This window comes from Rhamphochromis longiceps, linkage group LG2, assembly GCF_057381845.1.
Source record: "Rhamphochromis longiceps isolate RC_006_pf linkage group LG2, R_longiceps_female_GT1.1, whole genome shotgun sequence".
In the NCBI taxonomy this organism is placed as follows: Eukaryota; Metazoa; Chordata; class Actinopteri; order Cichliformes; family Cichlidae; genus Rhamphochromis; species Rhamphochromis longiceps.
The window spans coordinates 30,539,034-30,561,313 of record NC_140558.1 but is presented as its reverse complement, the minus strand read 5'-3'; the positions used below and the strand labels follow the sequence as shown (position 1 = coordinate 30,561,313).

The 22,280-nt window shown below is 41.3% G+C and overlaps 1 protein-coding gene across 2 annotated transcripts in view; it reads right to left on the bottom strand.

Moving 5' to 3' along the window:
• Positions 1-22,280, bottom strand: part of nlgn3a (neuroligin 3a) — a 132,349-nt gene that overhangs the window by 77,391 nt on the left and 32,678 nt on the right. Inside the window, exons 4-5 of one of the 2 annotated variants that reach the window (XM_085422399.1) lie at positions 18,825-18,884; positions 9,683-9,832 (exon numbers count right to left, since the gene is read on the bottom strand). In XM_085422399.1, coding sequence (XP_085278525.1) covers positions 9,683-9,832; positions 18,825-18,884 — 210 coding nt within the window. The remainder of the gene's footprint in view (positions 1-9,682; positions 9,833-18,824; positions 18,885-22,280) is intronic. The other variant, XM_085422391.1, reaches the window with a different exon arrangement.

Sequence of the window (22,280 nt, the reverse complement as noted above, 5' to 3'; positions counted from 1 at the left end):
AGGTTTTGGCTTTTCGTCTCTGCCATCAGTGTGTGAAAACAAAATTAGCCTTGATTGGTTTGCCTCCCTCAACAGTGGACTAAATCTTTTTTATCAGGGAAGCCTGCAGCATTTGGAAATGACACACCCTGCATGCAATATGTACCAATTAAAGCCCAATTCTGTGCTTCAACCTAGGATGTATATTTCAAATGAAATCAATTATGTTTTTTTCCTTCTCACAACCAAAAACCAATTTATTAAAAAAAAAAAGTTAATAACATCACACATTTAAAAGAGCTGCGGTATCTTCCAAACTCATCACACACAAAGAAGAATCTTGGTCCTGCTGTAAAAATGCCGTTTTACATAAATGCACCATTATTTCTATGGGCTTATTATTATTTCAGTCCTGCTCAGCATGATCCCCTTTTAGTTTTAATCAATATTTTTCAAGTTTGAAGCTACAGAGGAAACAACTTCTGGAAAAACATTGAGAAACAATAGGCTCCCGTCGTGGCCCTTTCTTGCAAAAGCCAGACGTTTGTAGCAGTGTGTCTAGTAAGAGCGGCTTAAGAGTTAATTTCCTGGCAGTGATTTGTAGGAGAGCAGCATCAACAAGCTGCTGCATACTGGAGCATGAAAACCATTACTTCAATCCCTCACTCCCTGACATTAATAGGATGAATAAATGTTTTTGTTCTCTGCTTAATTTGGATGGATTCATCCAAATGGCTATGAAAACAAGTAAATATCCATCTCAGCTCTCCTCCCGATAACAAAAGACAAAGAGAACTCACTCTGCCTTCTCTTTTTCTTCCACCTACTGTTGGAGAATTCCTCTCCTCTGTGCTGAGCTCATATATCAGATGCTAACCAAAATGACTGAGACTAGGAACATGTACTGAGGGAGCCCCGTGTTATGGGAAGGGTTTGTTTTAAGTCAATAAACCACACAGGAGGTTGTCATGTTGAGTTTTACTCCGTAGTAACTCAGAAAGATTTTTTTTTCCAGGGGGCGGGGTCCCAGACGAGGGATGTAACAAATGAGACGCAGCTACACGGATTATATAATCGACGTGAACTAGTAGGTTTAAAAAATAATGATAAGGGTTCTGTTTAATCATAAAGAGCTAAAATAAAATTGTTGAAGCAAATACAGATTATTTTGCTTACACTTAATCACTTTACACGTCCGCACACTGAGTGGAAAGTCATCCAAGAAGCACAGAAGCAGCATTGGTCTAATATGCAATCTTAGCCTCTGCAAGATGCAAATGTAGTCTTTATGCTTATGTCTTTAATATAGCTGTCTATCTGTCTGTATGTTTTACTTTCACTTCACAACATTTTATTAGGGAGTTGCAGTTACTAATTATACGTTGCGCTTGTTAAAACCCCACGACAATGTCAGCAGCTCGGCATTGTATAAACGTTTTAAACAGAGCTCTTTTCCAATACAATAAAACTATAAAATGCATCTTATCCTGCAATTATTAATTTTCTTAGCTGTGTTGAGTTGGTGGCGCAGGTGTGGATGTCAAACGGCGAGAGCCATCCACATCTACAGCCAATTTAGAATCACCATTTAACCTAACAAGCCTGTTTTTGGACTTTGAGATTAAGCCTGGTGCATGAAAACTCCATGCAGAAAGGCTCCAGCCAACCAAGGACCTCTTTTTTCTGAGCACACAGTGCTAACCACAGCAAAGCCTGTTGCTGCAATGTATCTTATATGCAAATGGATATTATACAGTATAATAATAAATGTATAAATGATGTAACACTTGGAGAAGCATTTGTGGCTGCAAAGTACTTTCAGCGAGTATAAAAAAGGGCAACTGCTTTTATAGCACAGACAAGAAGTGCTCAGATGACATCGTGTAGTATTACTACTGAATCAACATCCAGCGGAGTACAGTGTTTGGGTCAGAAGGCCATGAGCACACTGGGTGCTTCACAACTCTCAGTGGAGCTCAGCAGTTATTCTGTAATGAAAAACGACTACACAAACTCGTGCAATGGACTATATTTTGCTCTGCAATATCGTTCACACACAGACACAAATATCCTCTGCTCCCCAAATCCCTGGCTGAATTACCAACAGTCACTATCTTTAGTTTAGGAGAGGGACATAACAGAGAAAGACAGAGTCACTTACCAAACACAGAATAACCCTGGCAATTCAGCAAATCAATGCTAAATCACCACACTGCCGCCTCAGTGCTGAGAGCGCTTTCACATACTCTCATGCTGTAGGCTGAGGTTATTGTGATTGGATCTAAAACTATACTTTTGAAGGCCTAAATAACTTCACTAGAGGTGACAGTCCAAAGCAGAGATGATTGTGAAGTAAAATGACTGTGATGGCAGAGATATGGAAGATAGAAATCAAAGGTCGCATATAAACCCCATCAGAGGTGAAAGGCGTCTGCAAGTACGCGCCGTACTTGACCGTTCTCCTTTTCAGAGCATACGGCCGAGAGGATGAATCTCACCTTGGGTTTTGGCAAGAGAGGCGGCCTTTGTTAATTTTTAATGCATTTGGAAACTAGTAATTAAGCCCCCCCACACCAAACCCACCACCACCACCCCCAACAGACTGGGAAATTGACATGCTCTGGAGAGCCAGTGAGTAATTATATTTGTAAAGAGCAGTGATACAAGATACTCCCCTCTGACTGGGACTCATTACACATCATTAGAGAGGAGCAGCAACTAGGCACGTGCACGTGCGCCACCCCCTCTCCGAAAACCAACCTACACATACATGTGGGCATTTTGAGGCACACGCGCGCACGTCTCTCTCTTTGTCACACACAAATACAGATCAATGAGAAGAAATCCAAACACTGGTCCTCTTTAGTAAACAAACACAGCTCCTTGAGCCTCTGACCCAAGCGAACCCTAACAGGACAGCACAGACGGTGTAAAACTCCACGCTCGTTATCTCATCCGGCGATAATCGCACCGCGTGGGTCAATGTGTAATTAAAGATTAAATCTGAAATTATTTCTCGTTCATCTTAACAGCAAAAGGTTGAATCGTAAAAGTTTAAAAATGGGGCCTCAGAAGTATTGTGGTCCACCCTTTGAAGCAATAATTACCATTACAGCAGCGTAGGGCTAATAGCTACAGGGGGATGAGAGAACAGCACTGGAAGCTCAGAAGATTCCTCTTTAATTGGACCGGGCTTGGTGGCAATTCAGCACATCATGGTATCTGAAATGAATCTGTACATCTCTCCTCCATCATGTTCATCTCTTCCTTCTTCCAGTACTTCACCTGAGTCTCAGTTTCTTTTTCTCTCTCTCTTTTTTTTCTGTTTCACTTCAGCAGCTATTTGCATATCATAAAACCACATTTAATCCACTGTGGTCGCTCTTGTGGAAAACACCAAATGCATTAATCTAAATTTCATACACACTGAGCATCTCTCAATAATTTTTCTCCATTTGAGTAAAAACGGTCTAAAGAAAATGAAATTAAAGAAAAAAAAACATAACAAAAGTATTAATTATCTCGGGTCTTGTTCACAAGTGGGGGCAGAGCAGAGGGGGAAACTGTCAGACAGGTTGAGTGGAAGACAGAACCCACTGTGGAGATGAAAATGACACCAGGCAATCCGAGTCACTCCTATGGTCACAAGCTATACAGTCGGTAATGATTAAAACAACAAGATCACATTTACAGCCAGGTGTCTATGCTCAGTCTTAGACGCTCAGTGATTCAAAGCAGAATAGAGCCAATGCTCCTCTGAGCTCCCGGTTGAGGTGTTTCGGGCATGCCCTCCTGGGTGGAGACCCCTGAGGGAGGGAGACACATGACATGCCAGAAAGATTATGTCTGTTGGCTGGCTTGGTAATGCCTCACGTATACAAGCGGAGGAACAGGATGTGGTATCTGGACATCTCTGCTTAGACGCCTGCCCCTGTCACCCGGACCCGGATAAGCAGCAGAAAATGGATGGATCGATGAACGGATAAATAAAACATTCATCACTGACATTTAACATTGCTTGGTGCTGTTCAGTTTATTGAAATCTTGCTATTAAAATGTTTTTCCGCGTCTAAATGAAATCCTCTGAGCAGACGCATTAGTGGTGTCTGTTGTTGCCTAATAGTTTAAGTGTATTTTTTTTCCTCTCTAAAACGATTTAAATATTCAGATTGTTGTGTGTATTTCAAAGGTGTTTACTGCATTATTAATGTACTATTCAGGCTGCCTAGGGACGGAGGGAGAGCTGTATTAGTGTCAGAAATTGTACTTTGAGTTGCCTTGTCTGTTTTCACTTTAAAAATCATCTCGTCTAATTCGCTCATCCCTTTAAGCAGCCTAATTAAAACAGCTTTCTTTTTTTATTTAATTTTAACAAAGCAAATATTTACCGTTTTAATGATTTATTTATTCTTCATTTATAGGTGTTGCGGTGGTTTAGTCGTCTCACAACGAGGAGACACAGGCCCGGCTGGAGCCTTTCTGTGTGGAGTTTGCACGTTTTCTATCAGAGTACTCTGGCTTCCTCCCACAGCTCAGAGACCTCCAATCCACGGCTGTAGGCGTAGGATGGTTTCCTGTCTCTACGTATTGGCCTTGCAATGCACTGGCCACCTGTACCCTGCCTTTTCGCCCTATCACAGCTCGAACAGACTCCCCCCACCCACCCATGTCAGATGACCATATATGACCATATATTATCTAGCTGTTAAAGCCTGCAGTTCACTGTATTCAAAACAAGCAGTTAATCCCCTCCATTTAATACAGTTTAGGGTAGATTAGGGCTGACACTGTTAACGACACTCATTTTCTATATAAAAATGCAAACAAATAGAAATAAAATCATGTAATTATGAATTCTCACACTCTGAGTATTACAATTTGTACTTTATGGCCGAATATATGCAGACAGCATAGTGTTAATTGGTCTGTCATGGTGCGATTTCTCTCTGGCCCTGGTTTTATTTGGTTTATATGAGTGTGTCGGTAATAACAGTTTAAAGCCGTACCGTAGGGAGATTATCAGGCCATGCTACAGTGATGGACATTATCGCTCAACTACATGCATCGCTTCTTCTCCGCTCATTGCTCAGAATGGCTGTTGGGGAGCTCACCAAGAGAGCTGCTTTGTGAACTGCATTTTGGAGTGTGTGCGTTTGTGCAAGCTGCCAAACAACATCAGTATATGTGTGTGGGGGTTGCTGTTGCTTTGTCCCAATGCCTGCACTCATAGTGTGTGCATGCGTGTGTGTTTTAATGTGGCCGGTAGTATGCGTGTGAATGTGCTCATGGGTGTTCACGAGTATTTGTATGTGGTGTATAAGGGTGTGTGTGCACGCATGTAGAATGACATTTACTGAAATGTGGCAGTGAGAGAAGAAACATCTGACTCATAATTGAAGTGCCATGAAAGAAATATGAACAAGAATCTGTATTGGGCTTACGTGCTCAGGTTTAACCAGGGGCAGGAGCATGAGGCAGCATGCTAAGCCAGTCCTCTGACTATCTTACCACCCCGAAGGCTGATTACAATGCTCAAAATGATACTTGGGGAAAAAAATGACAGAGGAAAACACACAGTATTCAAGGTGAGCAATCCTGATGATAAAATCGATAGGCCGTGGCTCTGTGATCTCCATCAAAAAGAGAGTCTAAGATGAATGCAGTTTCTGTGATTCAGCATCCGAATGTCCTGGAGGATAAAGCAGTCACCCTCCTGCTCTTAATGTGTTGGATTCTTTGAGCACCAAGGTGAGGCAGACAGTTTTTTTTAATATATAAAACCGGTGACATCCTATATTTTTACTGTTGAAAACAAGTGTCATGAAGGCTACTACGAGCAATCATGAATTGATCCTGCTAACAATTTATTTGCCTGACAACCCAAATCATGATGTACTGTAGCTCAGTCGTTTTCATCCCACATGTCTGTTGCCCTTTTGAAAAATAAATCACATGTGACAGCTCATCACAGGTTGTAGAGCTGGGAGGAGTTTATTTTTCAACGACTGTTAACTGTTATAGGCATTCCCAAGCTACAACCTCATGAGCTGCTGATGGAGATGTTTTTTCTTTCCACAGTTTAAATTATGCAGTCTGAATGAAAGTATCACTATTAGAGACTTGATCAGATTCTCTGACCATTACACAGGTGGCTATGGAATTTTTAAAATTTTAATATACTGACTGATAGCATGTCTTGATGTGACTTTTTAAATGTTAACAGTGTGTTCAAGAGATCCGTGCTTCAGTTTGGAGAATGAAAGACAATGTTTCTTAGCACTAATCAAAGGTATCTATGGCTGTAACCATATATGTACATATGCACTCGTACAGTTTAATGTACGTTCACACCAAAAGTGAAGCAAAGTTTCATTTCACCTCACCTTACCACATTAATTCAGTGTCAACCTGTGAATATTCAGCCCTAGCAGTCATGGGTATAAGGACTAGTGCAACCAATAACAGAGCGTTCTCACTCCCGAGGCGTAACATGTGGACGTTTTGTCACGTCCCGCGGCGTTCCTGAGGAACGCGAAAGGAGACCTTCGGCGTTCTTATGGTACGCGGCGGGTTATGGCTGGAATCCAGTGCAATGACGCTCCCGCGGTAGTAGACGTTCCAGACCTGTATTCCAGCCCTAAACCTAACCTTATCCCTAGCCCTGACCATAACCTTATTCCTGACCTTAACCAGGTCTTTAATGATGTTAAATAGCGTGTTTCTAAGCGATTTGAAGAAAAAGAGCGAACATGTGTAGGTTCAGTCCAGACGGTTCTCATATTTCCTCTTTTTCCGAGGTCGTCATTTAGGAACGTGGTGGGTAGCCGAAAACGTAATATGGTGACGATTTGTCACCTAGCGTAAAATGTTACGCTTTGGGAGTGAGAACGGGTTGCCAATAAACAAGTTACAGTAACATATTCTCACAACTTACCATGAACTAGGGACGTTTCTGGTGATTTATTTGCTAGTTGTTTAAACAAGAGAAAAAAGTCAACACTAGTTGAATTGTACAGCTCCAGCTGCCCTCAAACAGACTCAGTAGTATCTCCCTTCATTTCCAGTTGTCCATCACTTTAAGAGAGAATCACAGTGGATTGGAGAGACCAGTGTGATGCAAATTGTTTACCAAAGTAGAAATACATTAATCTACATGATTAGCCTCTATCTGGACCACCCAGCAATTTATATATCAAATATGTATGAAGGATGACTTTTTACATTGTGCAATTGGGGTTGTTACTCAAAAAAGTAATTTATTACACATTACTTATTACTTTTCATAAAAGTAATACTGCACTCAACTTTGTTACTTTATGTTATTGTTACTGTACTTTGGTGTTACTCCATAAACTAACCTGAAAGGCACTGTCACATAATTAAAAGTCTATCCTGCAAATGTCTATCCTAATGAGGACACAGATGATCTCACTTTTAGTTTTTACATATGAACACAACACTTACAAAGTAAAAAAAAAAAGGCTTTTAAGGCACTGTGATGCTACTGTAGAAACACATACAGGTGGAAATGGAGGTGAAAAAGCTGCAAGCCTCACTGCTCATCACTGGCTTTGGTATTGGTTCAAATTCAGGGTCTGGCCGATGAGCTCAGGTGTTGCTAAAGCTACACTCAGTTTAAATGTGAATTTTAGATAGAAAGCACTTAGATGAAGAAAAAAGTCACACACATATTCAATGTATGAATGTTTGTGTGACTGAGTGAATGAGAGGTTGTACAAAGTCCTTAGAGTGGTTGAGTAGAGTAGAAAAGTGCTGTACAAAACCCAGTCTATTCACCATTTACTATGGGCTCTTTGCTAGCTTTGTGTTAGCATGCTGTCTGTGCAGATGCTTGCCGAGAGCCACAGTTGTGTTAGCAGTGTAGCAGTTGGCTCCGTCCCGGACACAGTTTGCATTTCACAACAGCACTTTTGTCCTTTTGTGTAATAAAAATAAAAGTAATGTCTATATTTCCATTTTTCAAAGGCTGTAGATCGCTAAACCGTTTTCTTCCTCCCAGTATACGAGATGAAATCAGCTGACTGTAGCGCAAACATGCAGACAAAGAAAAAGATATTTATTTGTTTGTTTTTTCCTTCTATTCACAGTGTACAGATAAATATAGAGTATTTCTGAAAGTAATACCTAATTGTAACTGTAATGTAATTACTTATTTTAGTACAGTAATGTTACATTATTGCCTTACTGAAAAATATTTGGAATGTGTTACACCCAACACTAACCAAGCCTGCTAGCATTGGCTAGCATCCCAACCATCTGAAAACAGTCTCTTCTGGAGCCAAAAAGCTAATAAAGCAGAATAATGCCTATATCCACATCTTATATAAATAAATCCATAATTGCACATTGTTATTCTCTAACTATAAATACATTCACCAAGCCATTTCCTCCTGAGTTGCATGCATTTATTATGATAATTCATTGGACAGTTTTTGTTTTTTTGTGAGTTAATCCTGCACACGCTACAGCAGCTCCGAAAGCTAATACACAAAATGCTCAGCTAAATGCAATCACGTGCTCTGCTACAGGCCAGCTCAGTGTGTAATGGCAACGGTTGCTAATGTTGTATAATGTTAGTGATCTTTAGATTTTGCTGTTTTACTGTGCTTTTGGTGTTTATCTGCATTGCTCAATCACTTCATTCCAGCACCCCATTTTTGCCCCTTTTACTGGTGGTGACTAAGTTTCTCGGGCTTGTTTTAAATTGTGCCTGAAAATAAAATGTTTTTAAATATTCAGAGTACGTTGGAAGCAACTGGGTTTGGGCTGATAGGGCAGTGAAGTCTGAAAGCACTGAGGAAGTATGGGTTTTTGTCTTTTCATGGGATTTACTGACAATAGGAAACACAGAATAAAGCAGCTATATCCTTTATGCTAACAGCTGCCAACAAGTTCGATAAAATCGGAAGCAATATTCTAAAGAAATTCAGCAACATGGAAATTTCATTTTATATTCAAATTGTTTGTAGTCAGGCCACTCTAAATGTAAAAAAAAAAAAAATAAGTGAGGAGGGAAATCAACTGTGTCAGAGAGATGGATGGAAAAGGTACAAAGCTCGGGTAGTGCACTAACAAACTCCATTTTGTGTTGCTGCAGCTGTTTCCATGGAGCTCTCTGTCTCTCCTTTTTGCTCTCTCACTCTTTCTTTCTCAGCTTCTCCCTTCCCTCTCTCACTCTCTCTCTCTCTCTCTCTCACACACACACAGGCTTACACATACACACACATGCACAAGTGTCTGAAAGGGGATTCAGCTGCATGAGTCAATGCAACCAACCGCAACTCAGAGAGAACCTCTCTTTCTCTCCAGCACACTCTTCCGCACTCCTCTATCCTTCCAGCATCACGCCCATCTTATCATTTTTTCTACTTCATTTCAATAATTTCTTAATTTATTCTAAACCCGTCACAACAACAAACCCACATTATGCAGCACACTCAATTACTGTGATTTTGATACATGAGCACTACATCAACAAGCCAGTCCATGTATTTACAGTCCTGCTTTTCTCTCTCTCTCTCTCTCTCTCTCTCTCTCTTTCAGCCTTATTTAGAGTGTATGTGGCAATCAGCAGAGCTCATTACTTCTAAGCTAGGTGGCCTGCAAAGCTGCCCCAGAAAATGTCCTTGAAGAATAAGGTGAAGGAAATAAAAAAAAAACAGAGAGAGGAAAGGATGCTTACCGAGGACTCCAACGCGGTAGTTGAGAGTGATAACGATGACATTTCCGTAGCTGGCCAGCACGCTCCCATCGATCATGTTGCCTGTCCCCTCCATGTAGGACCCTCCATGGATGTAGACCATCACGGGCTTGGCCCCAGTGTCTCGTATGTCTGCAAGAGCGGCCATCATTAACATATTCACAAAGCCGTCCATCCTCTCTGATCAAGGGTCAGCGCAGATTCAGATAAAGAAGTTATAGCACATAGTGGTCACAAACAGACAAGCTGACGATCACCTCCCAGATACCAGCTGTATTCATTCAGTCTTCTGGCCTAATAATGGAACTGGAAGCATTATTCTTTTCATATCAGCTGTACGAGAAACAAATGACTGTCCACGCTTTTTTTTTGCTGTCCAGCTCTATTATAGCAATCAGCTATCTCATCTAAAAACGTGGTGAGTCATTTACTTCATATAAACCAAACTATTAGGCTTGTATTTGGTTTTGCATTGCCTCCCAGGAGGCAGACCCACTTCCTAATATAGACATGCAGGAAGCCATTAGGGAGAATAAAGAGAGAGGTACTCTGACACATCTCCTAAGCAGAGAGAAGCCTAATCTGGCCTGACAGTGATAGGGAAAACACACTGGCTAATTACACAATGCTACCTCGCGCCTCCTTTTTACACAGGCCTATCATGCCGCCGCAATTTATTTGCACAGTCCTGCTTGGGATTGCAGGCAGTTAAAATTTCTGCTTCACTTTTGGCAAAATGCTGTTTATTTTATTCCTGGAGCAGTTTTTGATACCCAGCTGGAGCGACACTCCAGCCAGATAAAGCACATCCAGAGGTAGAGGGATGAAAAAAGCCTCTGTCTGAGGAATAGACTGAATTACTGACTGGCTAGCTAGAGCTGGGAGACAAGACAAGAAACTCTCATTTTCACTCGTGCTCCCCCCTGCATTCGGTGCAGCTTCTTGCCTTCCCCCTCCCTTGCTTTGTATCACTTTCACTCACAGACTCTCCCCTGTCTCTCTCCCTGTTTTTTCTCCCGCCTTCTCCCCGTCTCTGTCCAACTCCCTGCCTTTCTTTTTGTCCCCCCCACAAGCCCTGAGAATGGTGAGAATGAGAAGGAGCAGGAGTGCAAAAAGTGTGGATGACATCGGAACAGAGAGGGAGAAAGAAAAACACAGAGACTATAAGGAAGGAAGGAAAAAAGAAAGGAAAGGAATACAGATAGAAATGGAAAGGATATTAAGAAGAGAGCAGGAGAAATAAAAAAAGGAAAGAAAGCAATGGGCTCGGATTTAAAAGGATGGTATTGTATTCTGGTTGCTATGGTGACTGAGAGCCAAAATTCAAAATCCTCAAGAACAGCTAATCGCAGACCACATCCTGAACAGGCTAATCTGCATCGATCTGCAGGCGCTCCTCATCGTTATGCACCCCAACACATTAGCATGCTCAACACAGAAGACAACTACTTAGATGCATTTTGTCCAGACACCCTTTTTTTGTAAACCTCTATAAGAGAACTTAGCCTGTTTCTTTTTTTTTTTTTTACATTATTCCCTTGGTTATTCATGGCCCTGTTACATTTTAAAGCAAAGCAATAAGTTGTACTATATATGATGTGGCCTTATTTATGGATTCCTTTATCTTGCTGGTATCTGAGAAGGCTGCACAGTGAAATATGATTTATAGCTGACACTTCTCTGTACACACACTTATCTTAGACAAGAGGAGGAGGGGATGCATGGGGTGAGAAGGCATGAAAAGTACAGTCAGAGAAGGGAGGAGGAGGAGGAGGAGGAGGGGTTCAGAGAGGCAAAACGATATCCTACACAAGCTATTCAAAACAAATGGGCCACAGATACAAAGAGAATGGCAGAAAGGAAGAAGGAACAGGGGGCAGAAATAAGAAAAAAAAGAGATTAGTCATGTCAATGTTATCAGTCACCTCTTTTGTTGATTCACATCGTGTCTCCATGACAACAGTTAAATCCCTTTGGGAGAGCGATACAAAACATTCGAGCTCCATTTGTTCTAATCTATTCATTGAGTTGATCTGATGTGGGAGGTGTCACATAGATGTGATATACAGCTCTCACTCATCTGTTGTCAGAGGAAGATATGTACGCAACAGATCCCAATCGGATTCTGGTTTACAGTGAGAAATGATAATCCTTTACGGATACATCTGGGCCGATGACTAAGTCTTCTTAACCAATCAGATCGGAGTTTACTTGGTCACGGTTAATTGCCTAATCTAGTGAAGCAGGTGACTAAGTGGCTACCTCAAAATAAAAAGCTGCTTCCTGATTCACTGCTTCTCCGGGGGCAAACACATCATTACATCAACACACATATTCTTAGAATCAAAATTTAGCACAGCGCTGTGGCGGAAAAGAAACAGAGATTTATTCATTAATGCACAGGCTGGTATATTTGCAATATGAACTCCATGCACAACAAGCTCAGAATATTACAGAAAGACAAAAACAAACTTGTGTTTTGGAGATGGGCAAAAAAACGTGATTGATGGCAATGTAGATGAAAGCTGATGTGCAATGAAGAATGAACTCAGCGGGGGGAGAAAAAAACTTAATGTATGTACACTTTTGTCACATTTATTTTAATACGATGTGGTGTCATGCAGCAGCTACTACACAGTGACACTCATACACTCCCAGCACGTATTACACAAACAGCAAATAAATGTCTCACTGTGGGGAAAAAAAATTGCCTAATGAATGAATAAATCAAATGTTTTCCGTTTGGATGGTAGGTGCAGCCGGAGTTAAAAATATATAGCATGAGCTTTAAAAAGCAACTGAGGGGCACAACCTTTCATAGGTTGCCTCACAGTGGCTCTGGTCTGATTGGAGTGTCAGTGGGAGGCATAACTCAGGCCTGAGCTGAGCCCCTTAGTATTGCTGCTGCAAGCGAAACCCACCAGGAGGGTTTGGAGCACTCCTTCCTTTTTTATGCAATCTTATTTTCTCTCACTACCTGTACCTCCACCTTTTTGTCCTTTTGCTTCTCACTCCAATGAAAGCAGTCAGTCATATATCTGACGTTAAGCGCCCCGGAACTGGCCTTGACACTCCGGACTAGGACAGGACAAAGGCAAGTGGAGATAAGTGTCGGTGGCATTCACTGTGTCAACACTTGGTGAAACATGGTGGCTGTCAGCGGCTATAAGTGAGGGCTGAGGTTTGGGGGAACAGGTGACAATGTCCTGATGTGGCAGGACATGACACGCAGCCTACTGTAGTGCTCTTGTCAGGTCAAGCTTCACGGTCCACCCGTGATAGGCCCATTACTGGCATGTTTGCATTTAAGAACAGGATATCGCGGATACATTTTGGGAGGATCTTTAAAACAGGGAAAGCAACTACAAGAAACTATACAGTGGATTGTTTCATTGCCAGTGTCACTGGTGGTATTCTGAAAGTCACTGAATGTTTCCTAATATTCACTTTACACCGAAGTTAATGAACTAGTGCGGGTGGCTAGGCAATGGGAAAGATAAGAGGCTCAAAAGAGTGAACACACAGAGACAAATTACAAATTTTCTATTTTGTGCTAAGAAAAGACAGCTAAATGAGGAACATTTATAAAATTTGAAAAATTTAATAAATGTTGAGCCAGTAGGGCTTTTATAATCTGCTATAAGACAAGGATGGGAAGGGCTGAAGTCGAGCTGTCACGGTGTCATATTTTTCCCTTCATGACTATTGTGGTTGAGAAAAAAAAGAAAAAGAAAACACATGGCAACCTAAATATCATCACAGCACCAAATCAATAATGTCATCAGTCAACTTCATCAATAACTTTGTTTATTGTCTGTTGTCTTTTTTTGCAGAATAATGAAACTGACAATATACAGTCAGGTCCTTTACTGATACTTTTTTCCCTTTTTTGACCCTGTGCACCACCGCTGTGGTTTTAAAGCAAACAGTCAAGATTGTGACTGAAGTGCAGACTATCAGCTTTAATTTAAGGGATTTAACAAATGTATTGCATTAACTGTTTAGGAATTACAGCAGTTTTTATACAGAGTCGCCTGTTTTCAAAGGCTCAAAATTAATTGGATGAACTAATATAATTTTAAATATGAGGATTGTTTTTAATATTTGGATCAAGAGCCTTTGTAGTCAGTGACTCCCAAGTGCTGCGTTCCCTCTTTTAAGATGCTCTGCCAGGCCTTTACTGCAGCCTCCTTCGGCTGCTGCTTGTTTGTCGGTTCCTCTGCATTCAGTTTTGTATTCAATGACTTAAAAGCTGCTCTGTACTGGGTCGAGATCCAGTTACTGACTTAGCCACTGAAGAATTTCACATTTCGTTGTCTTGAGAAACTCTTGGGTTTTGCAGTGTGCTTTGGGTCATTATGTATTTGCACTGTGAAGGGCTGTCTGATCATTTCTGCAGCATTTCTCAGGCTGAATCTGAGCAGAGAGGGCAGAACTGCATACTTCATCCTGCTACTTCCATCAGCAGTCACATCATCATAAACACTAGTGACCCGGTTCCAGTGGCAGCCAAACATGTCATTGCCATAATATTGTCTTTGAAGATGATGTGCTTTGCTTTAGATCATGAGCTGTTTCTCTTCTTCTCTGCACTTTCTCAAGTTAACCTTATCTTTTTTCCTTTTTTTTTTTAGATATTTTCTGGCAAAGTCTAATCTGGTCCTCTTATTCTGTATTTTATTCTGGAAGGCATCTCTTGGTTGTATACAATGATACACCTACCTCCTAGAGAGGATTCCTGACTTGGCTAGATGTGGTGTAATTTCTTAACGTAGAAATATTTCTACAATCTTACAATCCCACTTGACCTTTTTGCCTGAAAGATCACAGTTAATGCGAACAATTAATTGAATATTTTTGTTAAACCCCTTGAATTAAAGATGAAAGTCTGCCCTTCAATCGCATTGTGGATTGAACAATTGCCAACTTTGAATCATTGTCCAAATATTTATGGACCTAACAGTGAGTGAACAGTAGTGAGACAGTCTGTAACCAAATTATTCCAATTATTAAAATATTTATGATATTGTCATATATGTATTAAAACACCTCTGCGCTAGACTACGTGATTGCTCTCCATACCTGATATGTCTAAGTAACTAAAATAAAATAAAATTAAAAAACTGAAAATAGGATAGAGTAAAAGGGAGAAGCTTGTGAGTGTGTGCGCCTCTATTAGGAACATTGACTACAGTAAACTTAATGGGAGGAATGACCTTTGTGTGAAGATGACATCTTGCTTCCTGGCTGCTGTGCATGTGTGTTAAATATGATGTTGGAAACAGGGTAGATAGAGTGTGTAAATACATGAGGATAGAGAAATGAAACACAGGGATAGCCAGTGGTTGAGTTAAATGAAAAGAAAGACAGTGTGAAAAACCTACAAAGGCTATTAGCCAAATCCCCCTACAGCTGGCCAGGATCTAGTTTAGAGGAGGAAAGCAGTAGAGGTGCTGTCATCCCTAAGACTCACAGACAGCTGTTTGCTGCCAGAATGAAAGAGACGTAACCCTTTAGTCTTTCAATAAAGCCTGCTGTCCTTGACATGAGTTTAAGAGCTGGTAACTGTACAAACACACTGCAAGCTCGATGACAGCCCACGAACAAACACACTGCAGCGCACAAACCCTTCAGACCTGCTCTGGCATTGTATGAGGAAAGAGTCAAAGTGCCTCTGTGAACTAATTCAAAGCCTTTCTCCACTCCATTCCTGACAATTTTTTCAAAAGAAGTCTGTTTTTACATGTTTTGCCTTCCCAATTATTTTGTGCCACTCAAGAGGAAAGGACAAAGAAAAAAATAAAGATGACAGTACCAGTCTGGCTCTCCTACCCTTTGAAATGGCTCAAATGATGCCCGTGTGGATCAGCCATTAGCAGCAATGCTTATCTTGGAAAGAAGCTGAGCAGTAGCATTCCAAAGATCTCTGCATAAATGGGCTTCAAGGGGCATGATTCCTCTTCTCTGCCACATCAGAGAGAATAGGATAGTGGCAGAATAGAGAAAATGGTGTGTGAATTGCCCCCACTGTCGATTTGCCACTCTCCAGGCTGCCTGAGCTGAGCTGAGGGCTTTGCTGGATAGGGATCCAGTCAGGCCTGTGCGATGGAATTAATGGTAATACCCAGGCAGGTGGAGCTCAGCTCTGCTCTCTGGCACAGCCCGAGCATCTCTAAGGGTGGGGGTAAGTCTGCGTGTATCTGCATGTGCTCGCTGTCTTCATAAGTGTTTGCTTCTAGAGCTGGGCAGCAAGCAAGTTTGTGTGTGCACTGATTTAATGGATGCGAGCGTACATGTCTGAGTGTGTGCGAGCACACTCTCGGTGGAGGTATTCCTTCTGATTAGAGCTAAGTCTCAAAGCGCCAAAAGACAGAAACACACAGTTCTATTTTTCATCATTGGGATAGGGCTGAGGCAGCAGTGGCGCAAGACAGTCCATAGGTGGAGAGCAGACTGCTGATTCTCACAGGCTATCACTAGGCGCTCTACCTCAGCACCATTGCTATGTTCCACCTGGAAGATTTAGCCCCTACATGGACTCGCTTACTCTATTTACATGCCCACCTTTATCTAACAACAGCAGGTACGTGATTGAAAGCTTGCACTCCCCTTTACAGTGCAATAACACCATCTGTAAAATTGAGTCTTGATTGTGGGCTGGTGTAAATCACAGCAACTTGGCCTCCATGCTTGTTTTGCAGGCGGGAGTGTTGTGCAGAATTTGAATGCACTTTGGGGGTGCCAGTGGGTTGAATGTTACTCAGACAGACAGATGGACACACAAAGGGACAGACAGCAAGACACAGGAAGGGATAAACAGGCAGATATGTTAAAAACATGGAGCCTTAGAAAGAAATACATCAATATAATAGTAGTGCAGTATAATATATTCCAGACTACATATTTCATTGCTCTTATCTCTTCGTCTCATTTGAATACTTTTACTGGCTGTTAGCCACCCTCTTTATTGTAAATTTATATATTACGATTCCATACGTTATATTTCTTTGGCAATAAAATAAATTCTTTATTGTTCCAATATTTATTTTGATTTGACTTTGAGAACATGTCTGGAGGGGCTATAACAGGGAGGAGGGCAGTTCAGATATATTGTAGGGAGGAAGCAAATTAGGCCAGGATAGACAGACAGCCAACTGAGACCACATGGTAATGCTGGGAGGAACAGACTGAGAGATGGAGGGGGTTAGACAGGGAAAGCAGGCAAGACAGTAGCTCTCGCAACTGAATGAGAATGTGTGGATAAGATGTGCACCAGCTCAGCTCGGGTGAGAGTGCGAGTCATGCTCGTGTTGTGATTCTACTTGCCCTTTAACTTGAGTGCAAATGTTTAAATTTCACTGGTGATCCCTTGACTGTAGGCACAGTTTTTGGTAATAATAGCAGTGCTACCTGTGAGAGCAAATGTGCGTTGGACTTACAAGGACTTTGTGGTTTGTGCACTTTACTCCTTCAGGGAGTAAAGTCTTTTCCTCCTGAGGCATCAGCTCTCTGCGGGGGGAATTACAGAGGAACAAAGAGGAGTCCCTGAACAGCGGTGTTCATATGTTGGGCCATGACAGTTCCACACATTCAGCGGAACAATAAAAATCTTCTGGATCATGTTTAGGGATTGATGGCCAACTCTGTCACACAGGCATTAGTTACAGTAGTGTTTCAGAGGCTCTGCTGGGACTGTTTTGTACTTCTACGGTGATGCTCTGTAAATAGCATTAGTTGCGCTCAGTAAAGAATAGACTTGTCACATTTTCAGTGAGGCTAGTCTAGCACAACAGCTTGGAGACCAAGCCACTGTGTACGCATGCATAGACTTGCCAGACAAAGGGATCGGCACTTGTCAGCAATTTTAAACGGACTCAGGGCTGCATACATGTGGGTTTGCTTGAAGGAAGAAGAACCTTCCACACGCACGCACATACGCACTCAGTCGAGCTGAAGACTGAAGGCAATTTGGCTTCGGTTGCAACAGCTCGCCCTGGGCTTGAATGAGGAAACACCTGTGTGTCAGAGTGGTGCTATGGCAACTCTTCCTGTTCTGTGATCAAGGCCAGCATGAGGCTCCTTTTTGAGAGAACAGCTCACTGAGCAAGGAGTGAGAAGAGACCCTATATCTGGAAGGAACCCAAAGCAGGATCAATCCAGTGCTCATTTTTTCAGTATCTAAGAGAAATGAGTGATAAGACATGGCGCTTTGGTGTGACGTTCAGTCCTTAACATGTGCTAAAGTCCCAAAAAGCTTCCCTCCAGATTCAGTTGAATCGTTTTCACCAAATATACACATCATGCGCAAAGATCCAATCTGTCCAGAACAAACAAATGGAGCATAAAACAAGGGGTTTACCTTGATACCCGACATCATGCTCGCATCACCTGCCCTACTATGGCAAAGGAGAACAAGGGCGGGGCGATATCAAGGGTTTGATTTAGATTCAGACACTTAAGCTGTTTCTGTTGCAGCACAAGAATCGTCTCTCATTCTAATCTCAGCAGAGATCCACCCTGAGCCAGGAATATCCCAAGATAAATATGGAAAGCGAACAATGCGATTGCTGAGCAGCAACTTCCCATTTTTTACACCTCTCGCCTCTAATCCTCTCCAGCAGCACTCCTGAACTGCCGCTCCTCATCTAAATCTGCCGGCACTCCGGGTGAACAGTCTGATATTACACTGCTGCTTCACTTTCCCTCTGTCATTATCGCCACCAATTCAGCTACTGGCCACACCTTAAAAGGGGGCTCTAACTACCGACTCTCCCCTTGTAATAACAGTTGCTCCAGTCCCTGTGTGAGATATTAAAATTATTCAACCCGAGCCTGGTTATCTAGACAGTTACTAGATCCCATCTGCCTCTAAAGCTAAACACTCCTTTCACTGACTGAATTCAGATGCTTAGGAACAAGAGCCTTCGCGTACACTCACATTCACACACATGCACTCTTTTTCACTACATTGCTCTACAGATTGAAATGTGACAGGGGTGCTTGATGATTGCATTTGGAATTGGAACAAAAAAAGAAAAGAAAACAAAAAATCCATAAATGATCAGAAAACAGTGTCATTTTTGTAAGAAAATCATGCACCATCTTTGATCACCATGGAAAATACCTTCATCTTCATCACCGTCGTTATCCGATAAATCCTCGCCCTGTTTTTTTGCATGGGTCCCTGTTATTGAAGCAGGGAGAGACATAGAGAGGCACAGGGAAATTCAAAATAGCATGTTTGGAAAAATAGAGATGGGAAGAGAGGCATTTCAAAAAGTACACACGAATTACAACAGTGCTGATTTAAATACATTCCCACACAATTTTCATTTTGCACAGAGAGCATATACAATTGCAGGACTACAAACATAAAAAAAAACAACCTTACAATGAGGAAAAAAACAAACATTTCTATCTTACAGAATTATATATGAACACAACTTCACTGCTACTATAACGTGTATCTGTAGCAGAGTCATACACCACTGACATTTTCAGAAAATCCATTTAAAATTTATCAGGAAAAACAACCCAAGCCTATTTATGTGAGTTACTTTTTTCTAGTCTGTTGGAGAAGCGAACAGATACACCAACTCATTCAGTTTTTGTTTTCTTTTTATGTTGATTTTTGGAGGATTTTGTGCATTTAAACACTGTAGGAGACTCTAGGAAGTCTCCTTGGTATTAATTTGTAACTTGATAACAGAAAAATGATACTTGAGCACAGGAAAATCAGGAAGCTTTTTGAAAGGAAACGTTTTAAACTACAAATGCAATTTCTCCAGAGCTGCTGAGATCTGAATAAATCCTAACAATGCATGCAATTGGTCTGTCTGTCTCTTTGCCCAAAAGAGTCGCTAATATCTTGTCCTTATGCAGTGTTTTGCAGTAGTACATAAATGTACTCCCCTGGGTCTGCAAGCTATATCTTCACCTACCATTTCCCATAAGCATTTGACATCCTTGTCATTTTTGTGGCTCACCAGCAGCACAGTCTAAGGATATCAGCAGTGATTAGTCAACAGGGCAATCCATCAAAACCATCCATTTAGTAGTCAATCATCCTCTCACAAGCTTTTAAACATATTGGGAATATAAATAAAATAGAAAAAATGTTTTCTAATCTTTTCTATTTCTTTTATAAACCTTGCAGATCTTTGGTGATGCCCTGATCCGTTATCTTGATGCCTGTTCAGGTCCGCTCCTCTTCTGTACTCACTACAGCAACTCCTAATGCTTTTATTGACCTTGGGCATTTCCTCCAGTGAAAGACCAGAATGAATACAAATTGATAACAAAATATAATAGGCTGATTGACATTGAATTAACAGAACCATTCATTATTCGAAGAAGATGACTTATTTGAATAATGCTTTTGCAGGAGTGATAAGCTTGAGCCTTGCGTGAAACAAATGCCACATCTTCTAACATCAATTTGCAGGCAATGAACATGATTTCACGGGGAATTTTTGGTCTCTGCCCATGTAATCCTTTTTTTTATTCTCATGACCTTGGAGGAAATTGAGGTGGGGACCATGAAATGTGCTGTAGATTCCCGATCAGTAGGGAAGATCCCAGTAAGCACAGAGGTTGCAAACAGTAATGGCACAGCAGACAAAAGTGGATGCACTCAGACCACGAGACTCAGCGAATGTTAAAGCGTGAACCTCTCAATCCTCTATTTGCTGTAACGGAGAGTTTACAGTATTAGGAAACTTTTTCTAACGTTCATGCCGAAAACGCAGTCAGTCTGGTGGACTCGGACTTGAACGCTATAACTCACAGAAGTCAGAAGCAATGTGGACCTCATCGATACTGGTTAAACAGGCTCTATTTGAATAAATGCGTTGTCCTCTTTGAATACCTCATGCATTGTTAATTGATAGATGCAATACAGTGTTATGCATAATGTAAAAGGCTGAGCGTGATGGTATTTACTGAGCAAATTTATGCTCTGAACTGGAGCCATGGTTGGTACAGCGACTTTGTTTAATCTGCCCATCATTTTTCAATTATAGGGTGAATGAATAATGCAGACTGTATATCATGCTATATTACTTTTAGATAAACAAAGATAATGATATGAATATACCAACTTTAAGCTTAAATGCCAACATTTGTGTCATCTCGTTGACAGCAGAAGGTAAGTGGACTGTTGGTGAACAACACCGATTTGTTATTGATGAGATTTTGATTAATAATAATGCCAATATCCAATCTACTAGTATGTTCTTTATCATTTTCCTTACTGAGCATCAACTTGCTTAGTAGAAACAGAGCAGCATGGGGGCCGCTGCCATGCGTTTGAAGTCATTGTTTTGCAATGCACAACAGTCAGAAAAAAAACATATCAGTATTAATAAAGGGAATTTCTAAACTTGGAGGCACGGTATTCCAATGCATTGGTTCTCAAATCCCATCTACCCTGTATCTACAGCCAAATAATAACAGAAATGTGGGACTCGTATAACAAAATAATTAATCTGGTGTTCCAGTCAGCTACTTGGTGAATATGTTGCTGAATATGTTGTAACTTCTGCGCCAGGATATATTTTTGGAGCCCTCTGTGTCAGCAGCCCAGTTATGCCAGCACAGTGATCTTACTGAAGCAAATGTGTTGCTTCAAGTAGCGCTAATGTCAACTTCCCTTTGTAGAAATCAGCTACCATTAAGTTATCAAATGTCACATTTATCATGTTGGCTTTCTAGAAACCTACAAGAAGATTAACAGCCTGAACAGAATATAGAGCTTTGGTGGAGACCGGCAGGTCAGGCAGCTACAAATCAGCATGACCTGTTGGGCATGCATCATGTTGTTTTATTCTCTTTTTGCCTTTTTAAATGCATTTTCACAACCTGTAGTGACATTAGCTGGCTACTCGTACAAAGAAATAAGATACATAATGACACCATCTTGACAAAGAAGGAACAACAAGCCAACTCCAACTATGTTTTATGGATTCTTGGGACACATAGACAATACTAGCTAACGCTAACTGTTTCCAGTTCTTTTTTCATATACTGTTCTGGCTACTGTTTATTTAAATAGTAGTTTTGCAAGAATTCAGACAACACAAGCTACAGTAATGATGCCAGTAAGCAGGCTGGCATTGCTGGGGCCTTTAGGCAGTGGGTGCTATTACTGGCATGGCTCACTGTTGTAGAACTGGTGACTGTAATAGCTGCACAGGATTTTTCAACTGTCAACCCGGTTGGCAGCAGCCATATACACGGTTGAAGACCTTGGAAAACAATGACAGAATTTGGTCTGGCTTGGTTCTGGTTGAAGGCAGGTGGCAGTGGCTGGTGCAACTGTGGAGATGCAGTCACATGAGGGGGACATAACAGTGAGAGTGACAACGGCTTTGTCGAACAGGGAAAAGGAAGCCACATGGAGAACACTCGCTGTCTCAAAATGCTAAAGAATAAGGCGCAAAGAGGGACCTGCATGATAGGAGATCTGGACAAAGTCTCAAATGAGTATTTGCAGGAGAAGATTACTGAGTGAACATAAACTTCATCAATTATGTAAAAGTCATATGAGACCTATATATAATAAACCAAAGGGAATATTTGG